The sequence below is a fragment of the Paralichthys olivaceus genome, chromosome 23 (assembly GCF_024713975.1).
Source record: "Paralichthys olivaceus isolate ysfri-2021 chromosome 23, ASM2471397v2, whole genome shotgun sequence".
Taxonomy (NCBI): Eukaryota; Metazoa; Chordata; class Actinopteri; order Pleuronectiformes; family Paralichthyidae; genus Paralichthys; species Paralichthys olivaceus.
In genome coordinates, this window is record NC_091115.1 from 2,889,885 (window position 1) to 2,908,973 (window position 19,089).

At 43.1% G+C, this 19,089-nt stretch overlaps 2 protein-coding genes across 4 annotated transcripts in view; both read right to left on the reverse strand.

Moving 5' to 3' along the window:
• Positions 1-5,120: 5,120 nt before the first annotated feature.
• On the reverse strand, positions 5,121-10,995 carry LOC109646526 (zinc finger protein 11-like). Of its 2 annotated transcripts, none has more exons than XM_020112279.2 (7): positions 10,642-10,995; positions 9,277-9,479; positions 9,003-9,104; positions 8,825-8,920; positions 8,623-8,733; positions 8,370-8,493; positions 5,121-7,979 (listed from the first exon to the last, which is right to left on the reverse strand). In XM_020112279.2, the coding sequence occupies exons 1-7, from the start codon at positions 10,667-10,669 to the stop codon at positions 5,359-5,361; spliced, it is 3,285 nt and encodes a 1,094-aa protein (XP_019967838.2). In that variant the 5' UTR covers positions 10,670-10,995; the 3' UTR covers positions 5,121-5,358. The 2 variants fall into 2 exon arrangements, with proteins under 2 accessions (XP_019967838.2, XP_019967839.2); XM_020112280.2 differs by having other exon boundaries at positions 10,869-10,986.
• Positions 10,996-12,086: 1,091 nt separating this feature from the next.
• btbd11a (BTB (POZ) domain containing 11a) overlaps positions 12,087-19,089 on the reverse strand; it is a 110,634-nt gene continuing 103,631 nt past the window's right edge. For both annotated transcript variants that reach the window (XM_069520030.1, XM_069520032.1), the window contains 6 exons: positions 18,891-18,996; positions 17,357-17,459; positions 17,143-17,224; positions 16,703-16,771; positions 16,506-16,619; positions 12,087-16,322 (listed from right to left, as the gene is read on the reverse strand). In XM_069520030.1, coding sequence (XP_069376131.1) covers positions 16,092-16,322; positions 16,506-16,619; positions 16,703-16,771; positions 17,143-17,224; positions 17,357-17,459; positions 18,891-18,996 — 705 coding nt within the window. In that variant the 3' untranslated portion in view covers positions 12,087-16,091. The remainder of the gene's footprint in view (positions 16,323-16,505; positions 16,620-16,702; positions 16,772-17,142; positions 17,225-17,356; positions 17,460-18,890; positions 18,997-19,089) is intronic.

Genomic DNA, 19,089 nt, shown 5'->3' on the forward strand with positions numbered 1-19,089 from the left:
TAAGTCGATTCAGAGATTAAGTCGATCGACAGAAAGTTTAAGATGTAATCTGTGATTTGGCAGCGAGGCTGGTTACCGGGGCAACAGCAAGAGTGGTTTTAAAAACGACGGCAAACACTTGTTGAGCAGCTGCTTCGTCAAAAATGTGACAGGAAGAGGAACAAACTAATGAGATTCACACAAGAAGGTTTCAAATCTCTGCTCTTTGCTTTGGTGTGAATAAGGGTCATGGTGTTCCAGGGGCAGGGGCAGGGGTGGGAACCAGGGGGGCGATGGCCCCGGGTGAAATCTGATTCTGCTCCTGTCAGGTCAGTAATCTTTTTTATTATTATTATTATTATTAAACTAGTCACTTACTGACAATTAATGTGTTAACATTTTTGTTTCTAAGCCAAAACCAAAATGTCCTCTGACCTCTTTTCTTCCACTGGAGCACTCGGGTCGTGTCACACGATCACAACGTACAGCGTGAGCACGTAAATCGTGAGCTTTGGCTTCACCTCAGACGATTAACTTGCACAGCGTGAGATGGAATTCAACATTTCTAAAGTCACGCTCTTTAGAAAAAAAAAAAAAAAAAACCCAGATCGGCCGTGCACCGTGGCTTTTTCCTGCAACTCCTGACTCCACGTTTGCTGCCACACACGCGGCTCCGTGACCTCAATCTGTGACCTGACTTATTCTCAGGGCCGCTGGCGCGAGACGTGACGTGCACCCAACAGCGTCTCTTTGTGAATCCCTCCGGTGGATTGCGTCACCGGCCGGAGTTGCCGATACAACGTGGAATATGACGGTGATGATGCTCCTCTGATTAGAGGAACAAAGCTGCTTTCAGACCAGGGAGGATGACCCTGTTATCGAATCAGAGATCAGTGACGGTGGCTGGACACTGATGCCCGTAAGCCTCTCCGTCTCAGAGGGTGAAATCAGTGTCTCATCTCTCGCTGCCTCTTGACACAAAACATCTTCACGGCAGATTTTCCTGTTGTCACCGGAGCTGTGGTCTGACTGTACTGGTATATTGATGATGGGTTTGTGATGTAGATCAGCTGATGCAGGAGAAGAAAGGTGTGTGTGTGTGTGTGTGTGTGTGTGTGTGTGTGTGTGTGTGTGTGTGTGTGTGTGTGTGTGTGTGTGGGAGGGGGGGCTTGCTGACCTTCCCTTGTTCACCGTCTCTAATGCCCACTGCTCTGAACTGCCTCGTGCCAGGTTTCTCTCCCTCCCTCCCTCCGTGTCTCCTTTCTCTTCGGTTGCAAGACTTTTTGAGCCCCTCCACCACCTCCACCACCATCGCCATCTCCCCTCCCTCAACTCCCACCACCCCCACCCCTCTCCTCTCCTCTCACAGCCTTGTCTAAGGAAGACGTCCGCCACAGTGAACTCATTGACCAGGGAAAGGCTTGTTTTCACTCCCTTCTGGTGCAGGAAGGAGAAAGTGTTCGCTGCAAAAAATGTCCATCTCTGCAAATACTGTGGAGGAAGAGACGCTCAACAACTCAAACTCGTACTTTAGAGGAACAAAACAAAAAATCAAACTTATCTAAGTGTGTTCTCTTGAATTAAAGTGTTATTTCAGTGGTGATGAACACGCGATCTGCAAAGTTAGACATGCAAAACAAAACTCCCGCTGCTGCAAACTTGGCAACAGGCAGAGTTAAAGTTGTATCCCCCCACATTTAGAACAATGTGTTAACAAACAGCAAAAGACTTTCAGGAAGACGGACATTTCTTGCAGCGTTAACAGCACCCCCTCTGGTGTCTCCTGCCAAACAAATGTCCGAGTCAGACGAATCCACAGATACAGACAGCAGCGCAGAATGCAAATGAACGACAGTGAGAGGACGGAGGACGAATTAGAGTAGACGAAAAACAAGATAAAGCTTGAGAATGAAAAAAAAAAAAAACTGCGTGAACACAGGGAGGATGGGGGGCTGTGTGTGTGTGTGTGTGTGTGTGTGTGTGTGTGTGTGTGTGTGTGTGTTGCAGGGCTGGTACCCAAGATGGGAGGGAATGTGTGAGGGATATGTCTGGGCACACACACAGGTTTACTTGAGGAAACACACACATGCAAGCGCACACACGAAAAAACACACACTTGATTAGCGGAGCAATCCTTCTCTATTCTCTTGATTAGTCGGAGGGTTTTTCCAGCTCAGTGGTTTCTCTGTGTTGGATTCCCTCCTTCATCCATTGACTAAAACAAAAACACTTTGCAAAAACAATGAAAGTGGAGTATCTATTGCAAGTGATTGTAGGAAGAAATATATATATATATATATATATATATATATATATATATTTGAAACTCATATTGGTATCAAGGCCCTGCGCTGTGCCACACTCTTCATATGGAAGAAATAAAGGTGAGTCATGGAGCAAACGCAAGAAATGTGACGCATGTTTTGACACGCTAGGTTTCCGTAGTAACACGCAGGGGTCACAGGGTTTTGGCAGAAAGGTCAGGTAATTCCATCGAGCCTGGTGATGATCAGAACCAACTAGTTTCCAAATCATATCTCTGCTTAACTGTTTGATCTCCGCTAACGAATGAAAGAGACCACGACTGAAGGAGAGCAACGCTCAGGGCTGCCACTGGTGGGGCGCCATCTTTAATTTCAATAAACTGGAGATTAGACATAAAGGTTCAAATACAGAGGAATGAAATCATTGTTGTTGTTTTGCTCCCTGTCGGCTCAGCGGATGTGACTGTGAAACTAAATCTACTACAGTCAATCAAGTCAAAATGTTCATCAGTTGAAGCTGCTCTAATCAATTTTTAAACATTAAATTATCTGTAATCTGAAAGTGGCTGCTTGTTTTAAGAAACCAGGAGTTGTGGAGGCAGAGGGGAAAGAAAAGGATGAGGAATGATTCTAAAAACATCATGGATGAATGAGTGAGGAGCCTCCAGAGGGTTGTGTGTTCATCAGAGTGACTGAACCATTCAACTCCACAAACGTCTGTGTCGAGTTTGGTGCAATTCGGACACGTGATACGGTCGATATTAAAAAAAGACTTGAATTAACTGGCGAGCAACAAAATCCCCACCAGAGCATTTTGATAATTCGATTATTTCATCATATCGGACTGAAACAGGAAGACTGAGCAGAGACGGGTTCTGATCTTTCCCAGAATCAGTTCTTGCAAAATGTTTGTTTGTTTTATATCAAGCTGAACTTTCACTTTGAAAAGTTGTGAACTTGTGTCTGATGCTTGTGTTGCTTCACAAAGTGATGCAATGTATAAAAAAAAAATTAAAAAAAGGCCCTGCACTGGTATAGTGATAAATAAAAAACAAGTAGAAATGATTCTATTATACAGTAACAACATCCACCGCAGGGGCACTGATCACTCAGATCCTGGGAAACCACAGCAACACGTGGCACAGACTATAAGACAAGTTCCCCTAGTGGTGCTTTAAATCGCCATTAGGTCGATTCTCAGGTGTTCTCCATTATTTCCTCCACCCGGCCGAAGCTGTGACACCACGGTGATCTCCAGACATGTCTACGCCTGCAAATATTCCATCTGCTTAAGAATCCCAGAGTGTGCCGGGGTCAGGAAATCAAACACACAACAAATACCTGAACAACAGCATGTACAGTGATGAACAGTCCCAACCCGGAGAGACCGAGGTGTGAGAGAGAACCGTCTGAAAGGATGCACAGATCGTGACCTCTGCTGCGGCTCCTTCCTGCAGGGAGAGCTGGACGAGAGCCTGGGTGGGATGCCTCAAAGCATGCAGGGAAGTGTGCAGGGAAGTGTGCCCCACGACAACCGGTGCAATTGTGGGGAGGGGGGTGGGGGTGGGGGTGGGGGGGGGGGTCACCGCTGCCTGGCTCTCTCCAGCCGAGCGGTCGGCTGGGGAGAGGGTGCGGTGCTGCTCCCTGCCAACCACCTGGCAGCGGGGAGGCTATGTCTAGGAAAGAGACCTCTGCCAGGCCTCAATTACGGGGGGAATCATCCAGGACACACTGAAGCAATTACAGCCCCATATAAATCAATATGCTTCGGGTTAAAAAGTGATCTGCTCCCAACACTCTGGAGAGGCTCTGACTCAGCCGGCCTTTTGATTTTTCTGAGAGGTGGGAGCAGTTTCAGTGGAAACGGGCAGAGGATGCTGCTCGAGCCGCCGCCGGTTCAACTGTCACTCAGGCCGAGGCGTCAGGTGACACGGAGGAGAAGTGTTGGTCTGTTCGGGGAGGACGTGTAAACAGTTGTTTGGGTGACGGAACATTATGAACAACCTCAGCTCGGTTTGTGTGTTTGGAGGCTCAGGGTCAGAATCCTCCTGCACAAGCTGAGGCAGCAGGGGGCGCCACCGGCACATTCACCGCTGTGGAGCCCCAGATCATCATTAGTATTACTATACTGCCCCCTTCTGGTCAAACAGCACAAATGGCTACACACAACACAGTGTTTCACTTCTGCACAACTTGAAGTAAATCTAAACAAGTTTCAGTTTGTTTACTGCAAAAGGTGCAAAATACTCTGGAAGTCTGTTTGCAGAAAAAAAGAACTTTTGATGAACAGAAAATATATCCGGAGGTAAACGGTCACGTATAATTATGAAATTACTAATTTTGTTGTCATACACCGAGGTACGTGAATTTAGTCCAGTTAATATGAAACTGGAACTGATTCTACCCACAATTAAAATCTGTGTAAAACTTGTTATGGTGCATTACAGCAACTTAAAGTGTTAACAGTATTTTTCTGTTTTAATTATATCATTGTTTTATACCTGATTGTTTATCTCATATTTTACATGGAATCAAATTTCAATTATTTGAATCCGTCATTAAATGGATCAGTGGTTCAACAGTACATTAGCTGTATTTATATAAAATGTATATATAAATTTACCAAAGTACTGTGTAAACCTCAGAGTTAAACATATTTTAATAAGATAGAAAAAAGTTATTTAACGTAGTCCTAAATTTAATTATTAATTTATTTTATTTTCCCAAAGCACAGAGTGACATCTGGAACTAGTTTTTTTTTTGTTCAACCAAAAGTTTAATGCCAAAGAATATTTGATTTAAATTTAATCTGACACTAACGAAACTACTTCAGTCGTTAGAGGGCTTTTGATTTCAAAATGAAGGGAGTGAGAATTATACATTCAAGTTTGATTTATTTTCAAAAAAAAAAAGTAAGCAGAGATGCTGATGAGTATAGCTCATCAATGTGTCACAGAATGTGAATCAACAGTTTCTGTAACGAGGGAAACAAAAATACAAACTTATAATTTGGTCAAAATCAAATAACAAAGGTTAAATAACCATGAAATAAGGTTGTTTTTTGGTTTGTGGTCTGAACATCGTATAAAACAAACTCCAGCATTAAAACACATTTCTACTGAAACTCCATTCTCACTTCCTCTGTGAACGAAGATTCAATTTTCATGTTGTGAGTATGCGAGTGTTCCCAGAGGGATTTTTTCTGGAGGAACGCTATCCCACACTCCTCACACATGTAGCTCTTTGGCTTCCCGGTGTGAGTCCGCCTGTGTTTCTTCATGTGATATGACAACCTGAAGCCTTTGTTACACAGGTCGCATTTGAACGGCTTCTCCCCGGTGTGGATGCGCATGTGCGACTTCAAATACCCCGACTGGATGAAGGCTTTCCCGCACACGTCGCACTTGTACGGCCGCTCCCCGGTGTGATACCTGTTGTGTAGTCGCAGCTCGTTGGCAGTCAGGAAGGTCTTACCGCACACAGTGCACTGGTGAGGCCTCTCGCCCGTGTGGATGAGCTCGTGCCTCTTCAGCGACGTCTCCTTCATGAACTGCTTCCCGCAGCTGTTGCAGGGATACCGCACGCCCATGTGGACCTGCTCCACGTGGTTAGTCAGCTGCAGCTTCGTGCGATACGCCATGTCGCACTGCGTGCAGGTCCAGGGTCTCTCCTCCGAGTGGGTCCCCATGTGGACCGTGAGCTCTGAGGCCGAGCGGTAACACTTCCCGCACTGCCAACACAGGAAGGGCTTCTCCCCGGTGTGTTTCCTCTGGTGAACTGTGAGACAGTTTGAGGACCTGAACTTCTCCGGACACAAGGTACAGATGTAAGGGAACTCTCCTTTGTGGATTCTCTGGTGGATGGCGAGGTAGGGCAGCTGGATGAACGTTTTGTCACATTGTGCGCAGGGATACGGGCCGGTGAATTCGTGCTGCTTCGCGTAATGCTCCCTCAAGCGCCTCAGCAAAGTAAAAGTCTTGTCGCACATTGTGCACGGCATCGGCCGGTGCATCAGCTTGTGCCTCTCGAACGCAGCCTCGTTGGCGAGTATCTTGCCGCACTCGTTGCAGTACAGCGGGTCGTGAATCCTCTGGTGCACCTTCAGCATCGTCATACTGCTGAATTCTTTCCCGCAGTCGTTGCATTTCATGATTTCCCTCACATCCACCTTGCACACGTTTTCCTGGTGCTCCTTCAGAGCGGACAGGTACTCAAAGTGTTTGCCGCAGTTGGAACACCACACGGGTATCTTCAGCGGGGGCCCCTGTTGGGGGTCAGCGCCCGTGGCGTCGCTTTGGCTGGACCCCGCCCTCTGCTCTTTTTTCCACAAGAATCTGTTGATTTTCTTGTGACAGATGGCGTAGATCTGGTGCCTTTTCAGCCCGTGCATGTGTTTGAAACGCTTCTTGCAGTGGACGCAATGATACGGACGATCGTCTGTGTGACACTGAATGTGTCTGTTCAGTGTTTTCACACTGTCGAACACCCTGGAACAGACTGGACACACTTTCAGGGCCTTTTTGGAGACTTTGTCCACCCGTGCTGACGGAGACTCCTCAGAAATATCTGCCGGTAAATCTAGAAGCCCTTCTTTTCTGTCCAGGCTGCAAGTATCATCACATGTCTGAGCGTCTGCTTCGGCCAAAATCTGCTCCACTGACTTGCTCTGCTCCTCTCTGATGCCCTCGTGACCGTGAATGATCTGATGCTTCTTCAGCGTGTCCTTGTATTTGAAACCCTTCTCGCAAGTGATGCAGATGAAAGGACGCTCCTCTGAGTGAGAGCGTAGATGCTTGGCGATGTCGGCCGTGCACGGTAAGACCCTGCTGCAGATGGGACAGATTTTACTCTCCGTCGACCCCTCTGGAGGCGGCGGCGGCGGGTTTGGCTGCTGCATCTCTTTCCTCTTTGGCTTTTTCAGCTCCCTGCTCTTACAAATCTCCTTCTGGTGTCTCTTTAAGACGTAAGGATTCTTGAATTTCTTCTCACAGAAACAACATTTATACGGGCGGTCCTCCGAGTGGGAATTCATGTGTCGCTCCATGTCGACGTGGCGGGCGAAGTACTTCCCGCACAGTGAGCAGTTTTTGTTTTCCGACATCTCAGAGGTGCAAGGATCCCCTGGGTCGTCTTCTTTAGGATTCATGCCCATGTCCTCTTTTTCATGAACGCGCATGTTGTGTCGGTTCATGTCATAATGGTCCCTGAATCGCTTGTCACAGTTGGCGCACTTGTACCTGAGATCCCGGTTTGAAGAGTGAATTTCCTGGTGTCGTCTCATGGCTGCGGCTCGAAGGAAAATCTTATTGCACACGGGACACGTCTTATCGTTGGAGTATTTTTTTCTGTGCCTCTTCGCCGCCGCTGAGTCTTTGTCTTTCAAAGCTTTTCTTTTTAACTGCAGCCGTTTGCTTTGTTTCAGCGGTTGAAAAGCTGCTGGTTTCAAAGTGTCACCGACGTCCTCATCCGTTGCGTCTCCCGCCATCATTTCCTCCTCGTTCACCTCATTCTCCTCCTGACCATCAGGCTCGACCAACGACGGCTGTTCGATCTGTATGTAGTCCAGCAGAGTCACAGTCTCACCCTCCACCTGGACAGTCACACAACCCTGCATCTGTTCTGATGAAGGCTGCAGCTGTATTTGGTCGGCGTCGATTATAACTTTCTCCAGCTGAGGCAGGGACAACGAGGAGAGGATGCAGTTCCCAAAGGAAGACGGAATGGTCTGAGATTCTTCTGTGAGGGGAAAAAGAAGAATCACATTATGTTCGAGGCTGCAGCTGTAAACTTTTATTATGTCAATTCACGCACAAATAAATTCACATATCTTTTATTTTTGCCTGCAGATTAGTAAACAGGTCTTTGACTTATTTGCATTCGTAGTCTAGAGACTGAGTTTGCTTAATGTTTAATTGCGGATGATTGAAATCAAGTCAAATTCATCAGCTCTTCAAAACTGCCTTGAAATTTAACTGGAGCTGTTCTTAAGCCAAAAATCCATAAGAATTTTTGCACAGTTAATTGAATCGTGACGATTGAATCATTTTAAAAACGATGGTAAGTTATTTTGCAATTTGAGCATCCCCCCAGTTTGAGTTCCCAGAGGACTGCTGTGACAAGACTTACCAGAGAAATCAAAATTTCCAAGTGTCGTGTGGTAAAGGAGAACGGTTTTCATGTGCTGCAGGTCAGGAACTGAGTGCACACACTCCTCCAGGGCAGACGGGACGGCACAGAGCATGGACGCAGTCTGCAGAGGACCCAGAGAGGTTAAAACATGGAGAGAACATGCTGCGCTTCGACAATATTACGGTTCAGTCATGGCAGGGGATTCAGATAAACAACCAGGTAATGCTAATAATATCGGGCTATGCACTACCTGCTGGAGGTCTGGCACTGGAAGAAGCTTCTCCAGTCTGGACAAGAAATCCAGCATCAACACCTGAAGAGCACTGTCATACTCAGGCCCAAAATCTGTGGGGAAAACATCCTGGAAAGAAATTAAAGTTGAAAGTTACAGAACAAACATATAACGTATGCAGGTACGAGATTCTTTCACACGAATACACACAAATACAAACCTGGAAAAACTTTTCTCTCTCTTCGGGGTCTTTCAACAACAGTTCAACTTGATCCACAAAGTTTGATTCTGGAAACTCCACCTCTGCAAAACATGGCTGCAACAAAAACAAAACAAAACCACTTGATGTATAACGCAACCACACTGTTCATCTGTATATCACATGTTCAGAAACCAACCTGCGCTGCCCACGTGGACACGAGGGCCTTGATCCGCTCCAGGTGCATCTCAATGGTTTCTCTGTCATTGATCGCCTCAGTTTGACACAATTCAAGAACCACCTGCAACATATGATTTCAGGTAAAATTAACTGGGGATGATATTAGTGTCGCTTGAATTTACGACTCAACAGCTGCATGAGAGAAACCAAACTTCTACTGTTGCTAGGTTACGCATTCTGGTATTTCCCGAGGAAATCGTTAAACATCTTTGCTCAACACTTCACTGTCTTACCCGCGCTCTGAGTCCCAAGAGGAGCTGAGCTTTCTGATCCGCGTTCAACAGATCGGGAACGATTTCCGTGATGGTGCTGATGAACTCCTCCACCATCCCGTAGTCGTGCACGTTTCCCCTCTGGACGACCTGCCACATGGCGGCAGACACCAGGCGCAGCGGCGGAATGAAGAGCCGCAGAGACGGCAGCAGGAGAGGTTGATCTGGAAAATCACAACACGGTTATTAACACAAAGTTCAATATGGTCAAAATGAATTAGATACTAAATGATAATAGGCAGTTTCACAGTCTAATAATAAAGTCAAAGCATCGCAGCCACATATTCAATATTAGAAGCTGCTGAGGACTTGATTCTTTTCACATTTTAAGATTGGACTGAGATTAGATGATTAAAAAATACTTCAAACCAACAAGTGCTTTTAAACAAATGCTCCAAGACCACATGACCTCATGACCGGAACCTTAAAGGTTCAGTGTGTAGAATTTACTGACATCTAGTGGTGAAACTGCAGCTGAACACCTCACCCTCCTCCTCCATGACAGAGAACCTGTGGTTGCTTCAGTTGTCATAAAAAAAACTCAACAGTTGTTTGTCCAGTCTGAGTTATTTAGATTAAACACAAGTAAAAGCAGCATTCGGATTCATTTATATCCACTTTCTGGCAGTAAGACCTTCTTTCACCTAAATCCACTGAACCTTGAATTGAAGCCACGTGTATTTGGGATCATGCACGAGCTAATCACAAATAGCTGCGACATGAAACCTGGATTCTAATGATGCATTTGTGCACATTTGCAAAAAAAGAAAAGAAGCTTTTTTTGTTTTGTGCAGAACCAACTTCACCACAGCCTGTTGCCTTCAGGGACTCGCAGCTGTGTTGTAATAACGAGCACTTTAGCACAGTGGGACACACATCTGCAGCAGTCACAGGTTGTAAGTAAAAATAAACACGACGCACTTCTTGTAAATGGCTTCTTTCTTTTGAAGCATTAGATTCAAGATGAGGCTTTGCCTCGTGTTTACTTTGACGCCGCTCCGTCTTCCAGACACGAGCCGGTTTGTGATTTGTTTTTAGCCTGTAGCTAGTTGAAGCCACTGTTAGCCGCTACGATGCTAATCCAGCTGCTGATACCGCACGAGAGTCGAATCACAGCCGCCTGCTGCTGAACTGAACCATTCGCGATTTGATAGTAATCAACAGAATAGACTGTTTCGCTAACTAGCTTAGCTTTGCACCGCGGCACAAAGCCACCGCCATGTCAGGGAGCGGGGTACGCCATGTTCGGAATCGTGCGCACACAATCCAACAGAAAAGCCCACGACTCGCTGCGGGAGACTCGGACCTGGACTAACTGGCTCTCACCGTTCTCGCAGCAGCGCGGACTCTCCATCGCAGCCCCGGGAAGTGACCAGACGCGGAGGGAAAGTGACTCGGGGTTGTTGTGAGTCGATGTCCGCCCGACCCTGCGGTGCTAGTTGGCGGGGAGGAGGAAGGGCGGCTCGGTGCGCTGCCGCGGACTGCGCAGGCGCAGTCACGCTTCGGTGGGAGATGGAGAAGCGACGGACTGTTTCATGTTCGAGTCTACTCACACGATCCGATGACACGAGACGGGTTTCTCCATTTTCATCCAGAGAAGCGCTTCGTTCATCTATTTCACAAACTTCACGACTTCCTGTAACGGAGAGATGCGGCTTCTTCTTCGTCGTCGTCGGATGTGTCAGGCTCACATCAAGTGGTTTTGGTGCCTACTGCCCCCCAGAGGCCGTTTCTGCAAACGACTCCAAACATTCAATTCAAGTCAATGTTTTAAGATAAGATAAGATAAAATAAGATAATAGATAATATAAGATAAGATAATAAATAATATAAGATAAGTATAGATAAGATAAGATAAGAAAAGATAATAGATAAGATAAGAAAAGATAATAGATAAGATAAGATAAGAGATAATATAAGATAAGTATAGATAAGATAAGATAAGTATAGATAAGATAAGATAAGTATAGATAAGATAAGTATAGATAAGATAAGATAATAGATAAGATAAGATAAAAAGTATAAATAATATAAGATAATACAAGATAAGATAAAATAAGATAAGATAAGATAATATAAGATAAGTATAGTTAAGATAAGATAAGTATAGATAATATAAGATAAAAAGTATAAATAATATAATATAAGATAATACAAGATAAGATCAAATAAAAAGTATAGATAAGATAAGATAAGATAATAGATAAGATAATATAAGATAATACAAGATAAGCTAAAATTAGAAGTATAGATAAGATAATACAAGATAAGATAAGTATAGATATGATAAGATATGATAAGATATGATAATGTATGATCAGAATAGACAGGTTAAGATGAGATATTATAAGATAATCTTTTATTCATCCCACAATGAGGTCAATTTGTAATATTCCAGCAGCAAAAGTCAAAACTAGGCATCAGTAAGTAATAATACGTAACATGCAATACTTAAAAATAATAATAATGAAGTGAAGGATAGTATAACAATTATAGAAAAATATGAATGTTGTTTTCAATTTAAATTAATTGAATTGAAAAAACAATTCTTACCAGTTGGGGATCCACAACGTTAAGAGGCGTCATCCTCTGGGCACCATGAATCTGTATCTGTATAAAGTTTAACAGCAATTAATCAAACATTATGAACACACACAGACACACACACACACACACACCTTTCACTGTTAATCCATATATACAAATCTTGAACATGTGATAAATCAGCTGACAGACCAACTTCACCACAAATAAAAGAAATCCTGCACACGTTTTTAACTGTGGTCGTTTATTAGCTGTCCACAAAAGCATGTCATGGAACGACAGAAACTGTAGCACGAGTGTAACATTCCTGTTTGTTGTTATACTCCACCACATCCCTGCTTCTCACACCATGTATAATTTATATTCCATATACATACTTTGTACAATATACATGTTCTCATCGAAGGAAAAGGAAAATAATCAAAAGAAAATTTAGCAAAAGTTCACCCCCCGCCTCCTTGTGGATTTGAAACCTAGTGAACGTCCCATGCATGTTTCCACTGCTTCTATTGGAGAAATGTTGTTTATCACCAGGAGCAAATACGCAGGCAAAGAAAACTCTCAGACGACTGGAGGAGAGAGTCTCGTTTGGACAAAGCTGGTGAACAGAGCACATTCTCAACGACACCAAACATGAAGAGCCATGCGAACCGACGGTTACTCTACCGCCTTGACCCGGGGCTGAATCAAGAGCGCCAGAACAGGGGCAAGCTAAGGTTAGTCTTCTGCTAAAGACGCAACATTAAGACTCAAACATCTTTTTAACATTAAAGCCGGATCCAGCTGTTGTCACGATAAGACTCAAACTGAAGCTCACGTCTGAAGAACTAATGGTTTTGATTGTGAGGCGACAGTGACACTGGCACACAAAGTGCTTGACATCATTATGAACCTTGTTACCCTGGGTTTTGCATCTTTAAGTCACATTTCACATTTAAATAATCTGCTTCAAATGACAAAGGCGTGTGTGTGATGAGTCAACAAAAAGCCAAATATGGTGCGAGAGTGAATTATGTCGAGTAAATAACTTATCTGCTTCGTTAACGCTCTCAGGGAAAAAGTTATATTGTTTTAAAATGGCTGAAATACATTTAAAAGAAAAATACACAGTTTAATTTCACAAAATATAAACATAAAATAGTATATTCAGTTTTTCTCAGTCACTCGTTTGTCTGTTATGTCTTTTTAATTCACATTTGTACTGTAGCTCCAAGTCCATGTGACATATTAGTCAAAATAATACAATCTGATGGAAATATTGCTTAATTTCAAAACTGTAAAGCATCTTTTTATATCATCTTTTTTTTATATCTCTTTTGTAAAACAAAATACCTGTGGAATGTAAAATAAAATATATAGTGCTATGTATGTAGGTAAGAAAATAAAGTTGTAGGATAATATATATATTTCATTTTCTGTAACTATTTACAGAACTTAAACCAACTTGTATGTGCCTCTGTGTTTCTCTTGGGTTTTGGCCCCAAAACAAATATTTTGAGTAATGTTTTTTTTTGAGTGTGCTACAATATTTGAAATCAAAAGTTTTGTGTTTTATCTGAAGGTAAAATCAGATTAATGCGGAAACATCCACCACAACGTATGAGGACACTTTGCATCGAGAGCCGATAGAAACCGAGGGAAGCAGCTTTTTTCACTGTTACATTCATTAAATTACACCGGATGGAAAATCGTTGAGATGTGTCGTGTCCGAGTGAAAAGGTCGACGTGTTTTTCTTGAAATACTAAATAAAAGTTGAATTTCCAAATTCATGCAACATTTCTTCAAGGAGCTTCATCAGGAATCAAATTAAAACTGAACAACAACTTTAAACTGAAGCCACAAAAAGAGGAACCGCAACTCACAACAAATCATTCAACCGACACCAATCTGCTATTTTTGTAATAAAACGTTATTCCGGTTGTGTTCATTTGTATTTTTGCATCATTCAATTCATTATTTGTATCATTTATAAATATTTTCCAGAATAAAAGTTCCCCCTCTTTCCCCCCAAGTGGTTCAGGTGTTTGAGATCTATTCCCTTTTCTGTAGCTTTAGAATAAAACATTTTCCTTCCATTCTGGATTCACAACAAACATGTGCCTCTTTCAGAAACTCTAAGAATCCTGTTAACTCAGGTGACTGTGTGACCGCCTGTTTCTTTATTTCAGTTTCCTCACTGAAGGAATCAGGTTTCGTCTGTTCGATGCTTCGAGCCTCGGCTGCTGTTGCCATGGAGAAGAAGCCAGTTGGATCAGATTCATTCAGGTTTGTTTGTTGAAATCAGGGAATAAAAAAAAAAATTGCAATTCATGTGGATTTGACTCAGAAGCAAAAAGATCTCCAGCTTCCACCTTCAATAGACACAACACGGAACATCAGTTTAACATCAGTAGTTGGGAGTTTCTTGTTGAAAACTTCCTCATCAGTCTTATTAAAGTTTCCAGTTTCCCAGGCTTGAACATACCTTAACGTTTTCATCAGAAACAGACGTTTTCTTACGCAGCAGTTCATGTTTTGCACACTAACCAACTTAACATCTGAATTTAGAACAAATTTAAAATTAATTTTCCCAAAACAAGCAAAAGAAAATGCTAATTAATACATGTTTCATCCAGATGTCAGGAGTTGGAAACAATAAGAAGACTGGATGTTTTCATCTGCTGCCCTTTCAGTGGGAACGTCTGCACTGCATGCATCGTTTCTTATTTTCCAAAAGTGTCCGGCGCGTCCAGAAAAGCAGGTGGTCAGAAAAACATTTGTCGTAAAACATCGTCTACTAATAAATTCAGTGCTGATGTTACTGAGAAGATGAGGTGAAAAGTCGAACAAGCAAAAAAGTGGCTTTAAAATGCATCGCGTGATCGACCCTGAACGTTAAAGTAAAAAGGGAACATCCTTTGACTGAACTTCAGCTGGAACACACTCAGTCCTACCCGTCTACACACAGAGCACAGCGAAACAGAGGAGTCGTACTGAAACAGATTAAACATGCAACTTTGCATAAACAGAGACACACAGCAGGAACAAACTGTCCAGGGAGCAACATTCAATTCAATGAGACCGGTGTCGTTAGCCGAGCGAGTGTAGGAGAATACTGTACATCAGTTTACAAAAAAAGAAAAAGAACAAAAGAACCAGCACGATGATGTTCAGGACGTATTTACACTTTGCTTGAAGAGAAACTCCCCGCCAATCAAAGATCCATCGTCCGTCCCGCTCAGTCCCGTCTGTTCTGCGGTGGATAGAAAGTTTAATAAGCAGCCTTTTCCCTCACTTCCCCCCCTCCCCCCCTTTCTTTTTGGAAAGTGGTTGTTGAAGTAAGCTCTGCATAAAAAGCGACATCGGGGGGGCAGCTCAGTTTGAGGAGGGGTCATGCAAAAAGAACCCAAAACGACAGTGTTCGCGGAGTTATCACAAGTTCATTTCCCCGGTGGACGTCCGCGTGTCAAGCATAGATTTTCACTGAGCGCGGCCGTCTCTCGTCCGGATCAGCGCTGAGGTGTTCGGCCACGGACGGTGGAAGTTTGTGTGATTGGTTTGGCCTCTGCACACAGTCGATATATATATAACACAGTGAGAAACCAACACAGCAGAGACAGAGTGAAACGTCCACCGAAGAATCTGTCTGCTGGAATTGCTACTAATCACTTTTATCGGTTGTGTAGTAAGATTATTTTCACGTTTTGGCTTGTGTGAAACTTCATACTGTGACGGCTTCCACTTCCATGAAGTGATGTTACCTGTAAACCAAAGTCTCGTGACAGAGATGACGAGAAAGCTGCTTTTATTGAGTTTAAATTCTACTCTACCTTTCTTTAAGCAAAAAAAAAAAAAAGAAAAAGGTAAATAGTCTGTATTTCATGCACGTTTTCTATCTGAAATACAATAGAAAGTTGTATAATCGTGGTTTGGTCTAAGTTATACTGTTGGGTTGTGTGTTTTTTTAAATGCATTGCTATTATTTTCAGTTTTTCTGACTGTATGGGCTGTGAAGTGATCAGTGGGAGCAGTAGGACGACGAGTGAGAAAGTTCTCTCTCTGATTTTGTCACGTCTAACTTCAGTTAGCTGCAACAGGCAGAATTAAAGGGAATCACTGACTTAAAAAACTCCTCCTCCTCCTCCTCCTCATCATCAGTGGGGCCAGGACAGGTGGACGGGGCGACTGTGTGTTAATGGACGTGTTACATGGATGCTGCGGCCGGATCAGAAAGGCTCCGGAGGGGACGGCGTCACACCACAGAGCCCTTGGAGGTGGAGAGGTGGATGGAGTGGATGCGAGTGGCCAGAGTCTTCTCCAGGTCGAGGAGGATGTCGGAGCAGATGCCGGGGCTGGACGCGGGGCTCTCGGCCGGAGGGGGTTCGTACAGAAGCTGCTTGAAGGCGTCGAGCTCGATCAGCAGCACCATGTTCTTCAGGAAATAGCCCTCGATGAAAGCCGTAAGCTCAGAGGCACCGAGGAACTACGATAAAAAACAAGAGTTATAATTATTGCTTTGCATAAAAACCTTTGTTATTGTGGCGTCTGTCCATCTGTTGAATTAAATCCCTGTGTGGACTTTATCTGTAGCTCTGGTCTGGTCTCTGTCACACTGACATTCCACAACACGACATTCCGTCATGAGTTCCGACAGAGGATTCCCCACCTTGGCGTGTTTGTAGAGGTCCACGCAGGTTTCCGTGGTGATGTTCTTGGAGCAGATGATCTCACAGTGTCTCTGAAGGGCCTCTAGTTGGAAGAACTTGGCTGCAGAGAGGAGCTGCAGGGAACAGAACATCGGCACAGAATGAGGCTCCGCAGCGGGCGATTAGAAATGTTAACGCTGGCTCCGGTCTGACTCACCTCCATGACTTCAGTGTTGCGTATGTGCAAAGACTCAGTGCCTCCACAGTACAGATACTGCATCACCAACTGAAACACAACACATCAGGCTACACTCGGTTTCTAATTGTAACTTTACTCCTGTGCCTTTTTATCCCATTAAAGCTTTTTTTCCTTATAAATTCTAATTTATATTTCCCTGCATTAATAAAGTGAGTTTACTTATGAATCACTTTTACTGATGTTTTCGATTTTCTGAATAAAATAGACGTTGAAATAGATCAAAATGTGAAATGAAACATTTTAAACCCGTCTTCACTTGTATTGATAAAAGATAAAAACGCATTGCACATTGTTAAATTCACAATAAATAAGTTTCTCATATGTAAACACTGATTCCAGAGCTGAATATCAATATCAGGCTGGTTTTAACTTTAGCATCAAGGTGATAAACGTCTTACGTGAAATATATTGTACTTGACGTGACTGATCTCAATACAGGTGTTCTCTGCTGCTGGCCGGTTTTGAAGCAGCGACTTGAACCTGGAGGAAACGGAGGAAATCGAGGATTCGTCAAAGCTCTTAGTTTATTTCAACATCATGTGTTTAAGGAAAAAAATACAGAAAAAAAAAACAGTAAAATATTTTAAACAAAGTCAAAATGGTTCCTTTTACCTGGGTGAAGCTGTGAACAGCAAAACCTTATGTGCATAAAACGGTTTCCCCTCCACCAGGAACGTGACGTCAGAGATGTCCTTGTTGTTTAAGAAGAGAGGGTCTGAGAAATAAAAATAAATCCAATGACAATAAGATCCAAGAGAAACCGATGATGCATCATGATTCAAGTCCACTGAACAGCGGACATCGTGGTGTTTCATTCATCACAGAGCTTTTAGCGCCGCTCTGTCAGAATCGTGTTTCTGCTGCTTCAAGATGTTTCTTGATAAATACAGATAAATTAATGAGACGTCAAAATTTGCCATTTTATTATATTCGTTTGATTAATTGAACACTAGGTGGAGCTGCGGCTCCGTCACCGAGCTAAAGAGACATCTGAAGAAAAGAAAATGGTAAAATAAAAATAGTTTATGATCTTCTCAATTTTGGTTACACAGATAAATCACATCATTAGTGGCCCGTGATACAAAGACCATAAATTCAGTGTTCATTTGTTTAACGGCTTTTACTTTATGTAGAAAACAATGATGTGAATTGTTTTTTTTTCTCTGTGAAAACCTCAACAAGCTTCTAATTATTGAAGTGGTAAACTCTTCCCTCCGCCACAAACCGGACTTTTGATCCACGGTAGAGAACTGAAATGAATGATATGACCCCACAGAATGAAACATTAATGTAATTTTATATGGACTCTGCATGAGAACATGTACGTTATCTTCTGTCTAAGGTTGACTGGTCCCGGCGTCACCACACTGCATGTTGTGGTCAGACACATGAACCATGCACAGAGAAATTCTGCAAACTGTGAGAGGAAACATTTCTGTCCTCTGACATGAAGACATGAAATATTCCTGGATCTGTTTAATGAGCGCTTCTTTGACCCATACCACATTTTTTTTGGGGGGGGGGGGGGGAATCCATCCAGTTATTTTTGCACAGTGCTGACAACAAACAGACAAACAAACTAATGAAGAAGAAGAAAACCATCTCTGGAGTGGAGATAATTAACCGTGTTTGAGATCTGGGATCTTTGTGAATCCAAACAGGAAGTGATGAGTCGTTTCTGTATCTGAAAGTTTGATTTTGTTTAATAAACACGTTGATAAAATAATGTGTTTGATAATAATGATAACAATGTGACCAGATAACCAGATAACCAGCTCAGATATATTAAAGGTGGCAAAAAAGTCAGAAATCACTTTGTGGTGGAAGGTCACTTTCTGTTTCCACTCAGATCTACAGCACCGAACGATTTATTCCAAAAGTGACTCAACCTACAGACAGTTTATAGAAAAACAAACTCCCACTGAAAGGCTCAGTAAAAAAAAAAAACAAGTTGTTTCCAAGTATTAAGCAGAGTTTGATTGACATGTGATCTCTAACCTAAAGTTAGAGACAAATCCAGTCCCCTACAAAATAAAGTGTGTCCCCCTGGCGTTCCTCTTCACGCTGCTGTCACTCAGCTGCATTTAATGCACAAGTCACAGAAACACGCAGAGGAACAGAAACTATTTTTAACTCGCTCTCTTACCTAAGCGCGAGGTCTGTTTCCTCTTGATCTCCGTCAGCTTGGGGATGGGGAAGGGCCCGTAACACTGGGTGAAAATAACCGACAGCTGCTGGCTTATCACCTCGTTCTGCAACACACACAAACTTTATATTGTAGTTTCCCAGCCTCTGTTTTCCCTGAGTTATTTGGGACAAGATGCAAATGTATGATAATGTGGTTT

Bases quoted from the DNA above. Each gene is read 5' to 3' on its own strand.
- LOC109646526 (XM_020112279.2), bottom strand. From the start codon at position 10,669: ATGGAGAGTCCGCGCTGCTGCGAGAACG. The intron at 8,921-9,002 runs GTTGGTTTCTGA...TTTTTGTTGCAG, and splicing joins TGTCCACGTGGGCAGCGCAG to CCATGTTTTGCAGAGGTGGA. The intron at 8,734-8,824 runs GTTTGTATTTGT...ATTTCTTTCCAG, and splicing joins AGAGAGAAAAGTTTTTCCAG to GATGTTTTCCCCACAGATTT.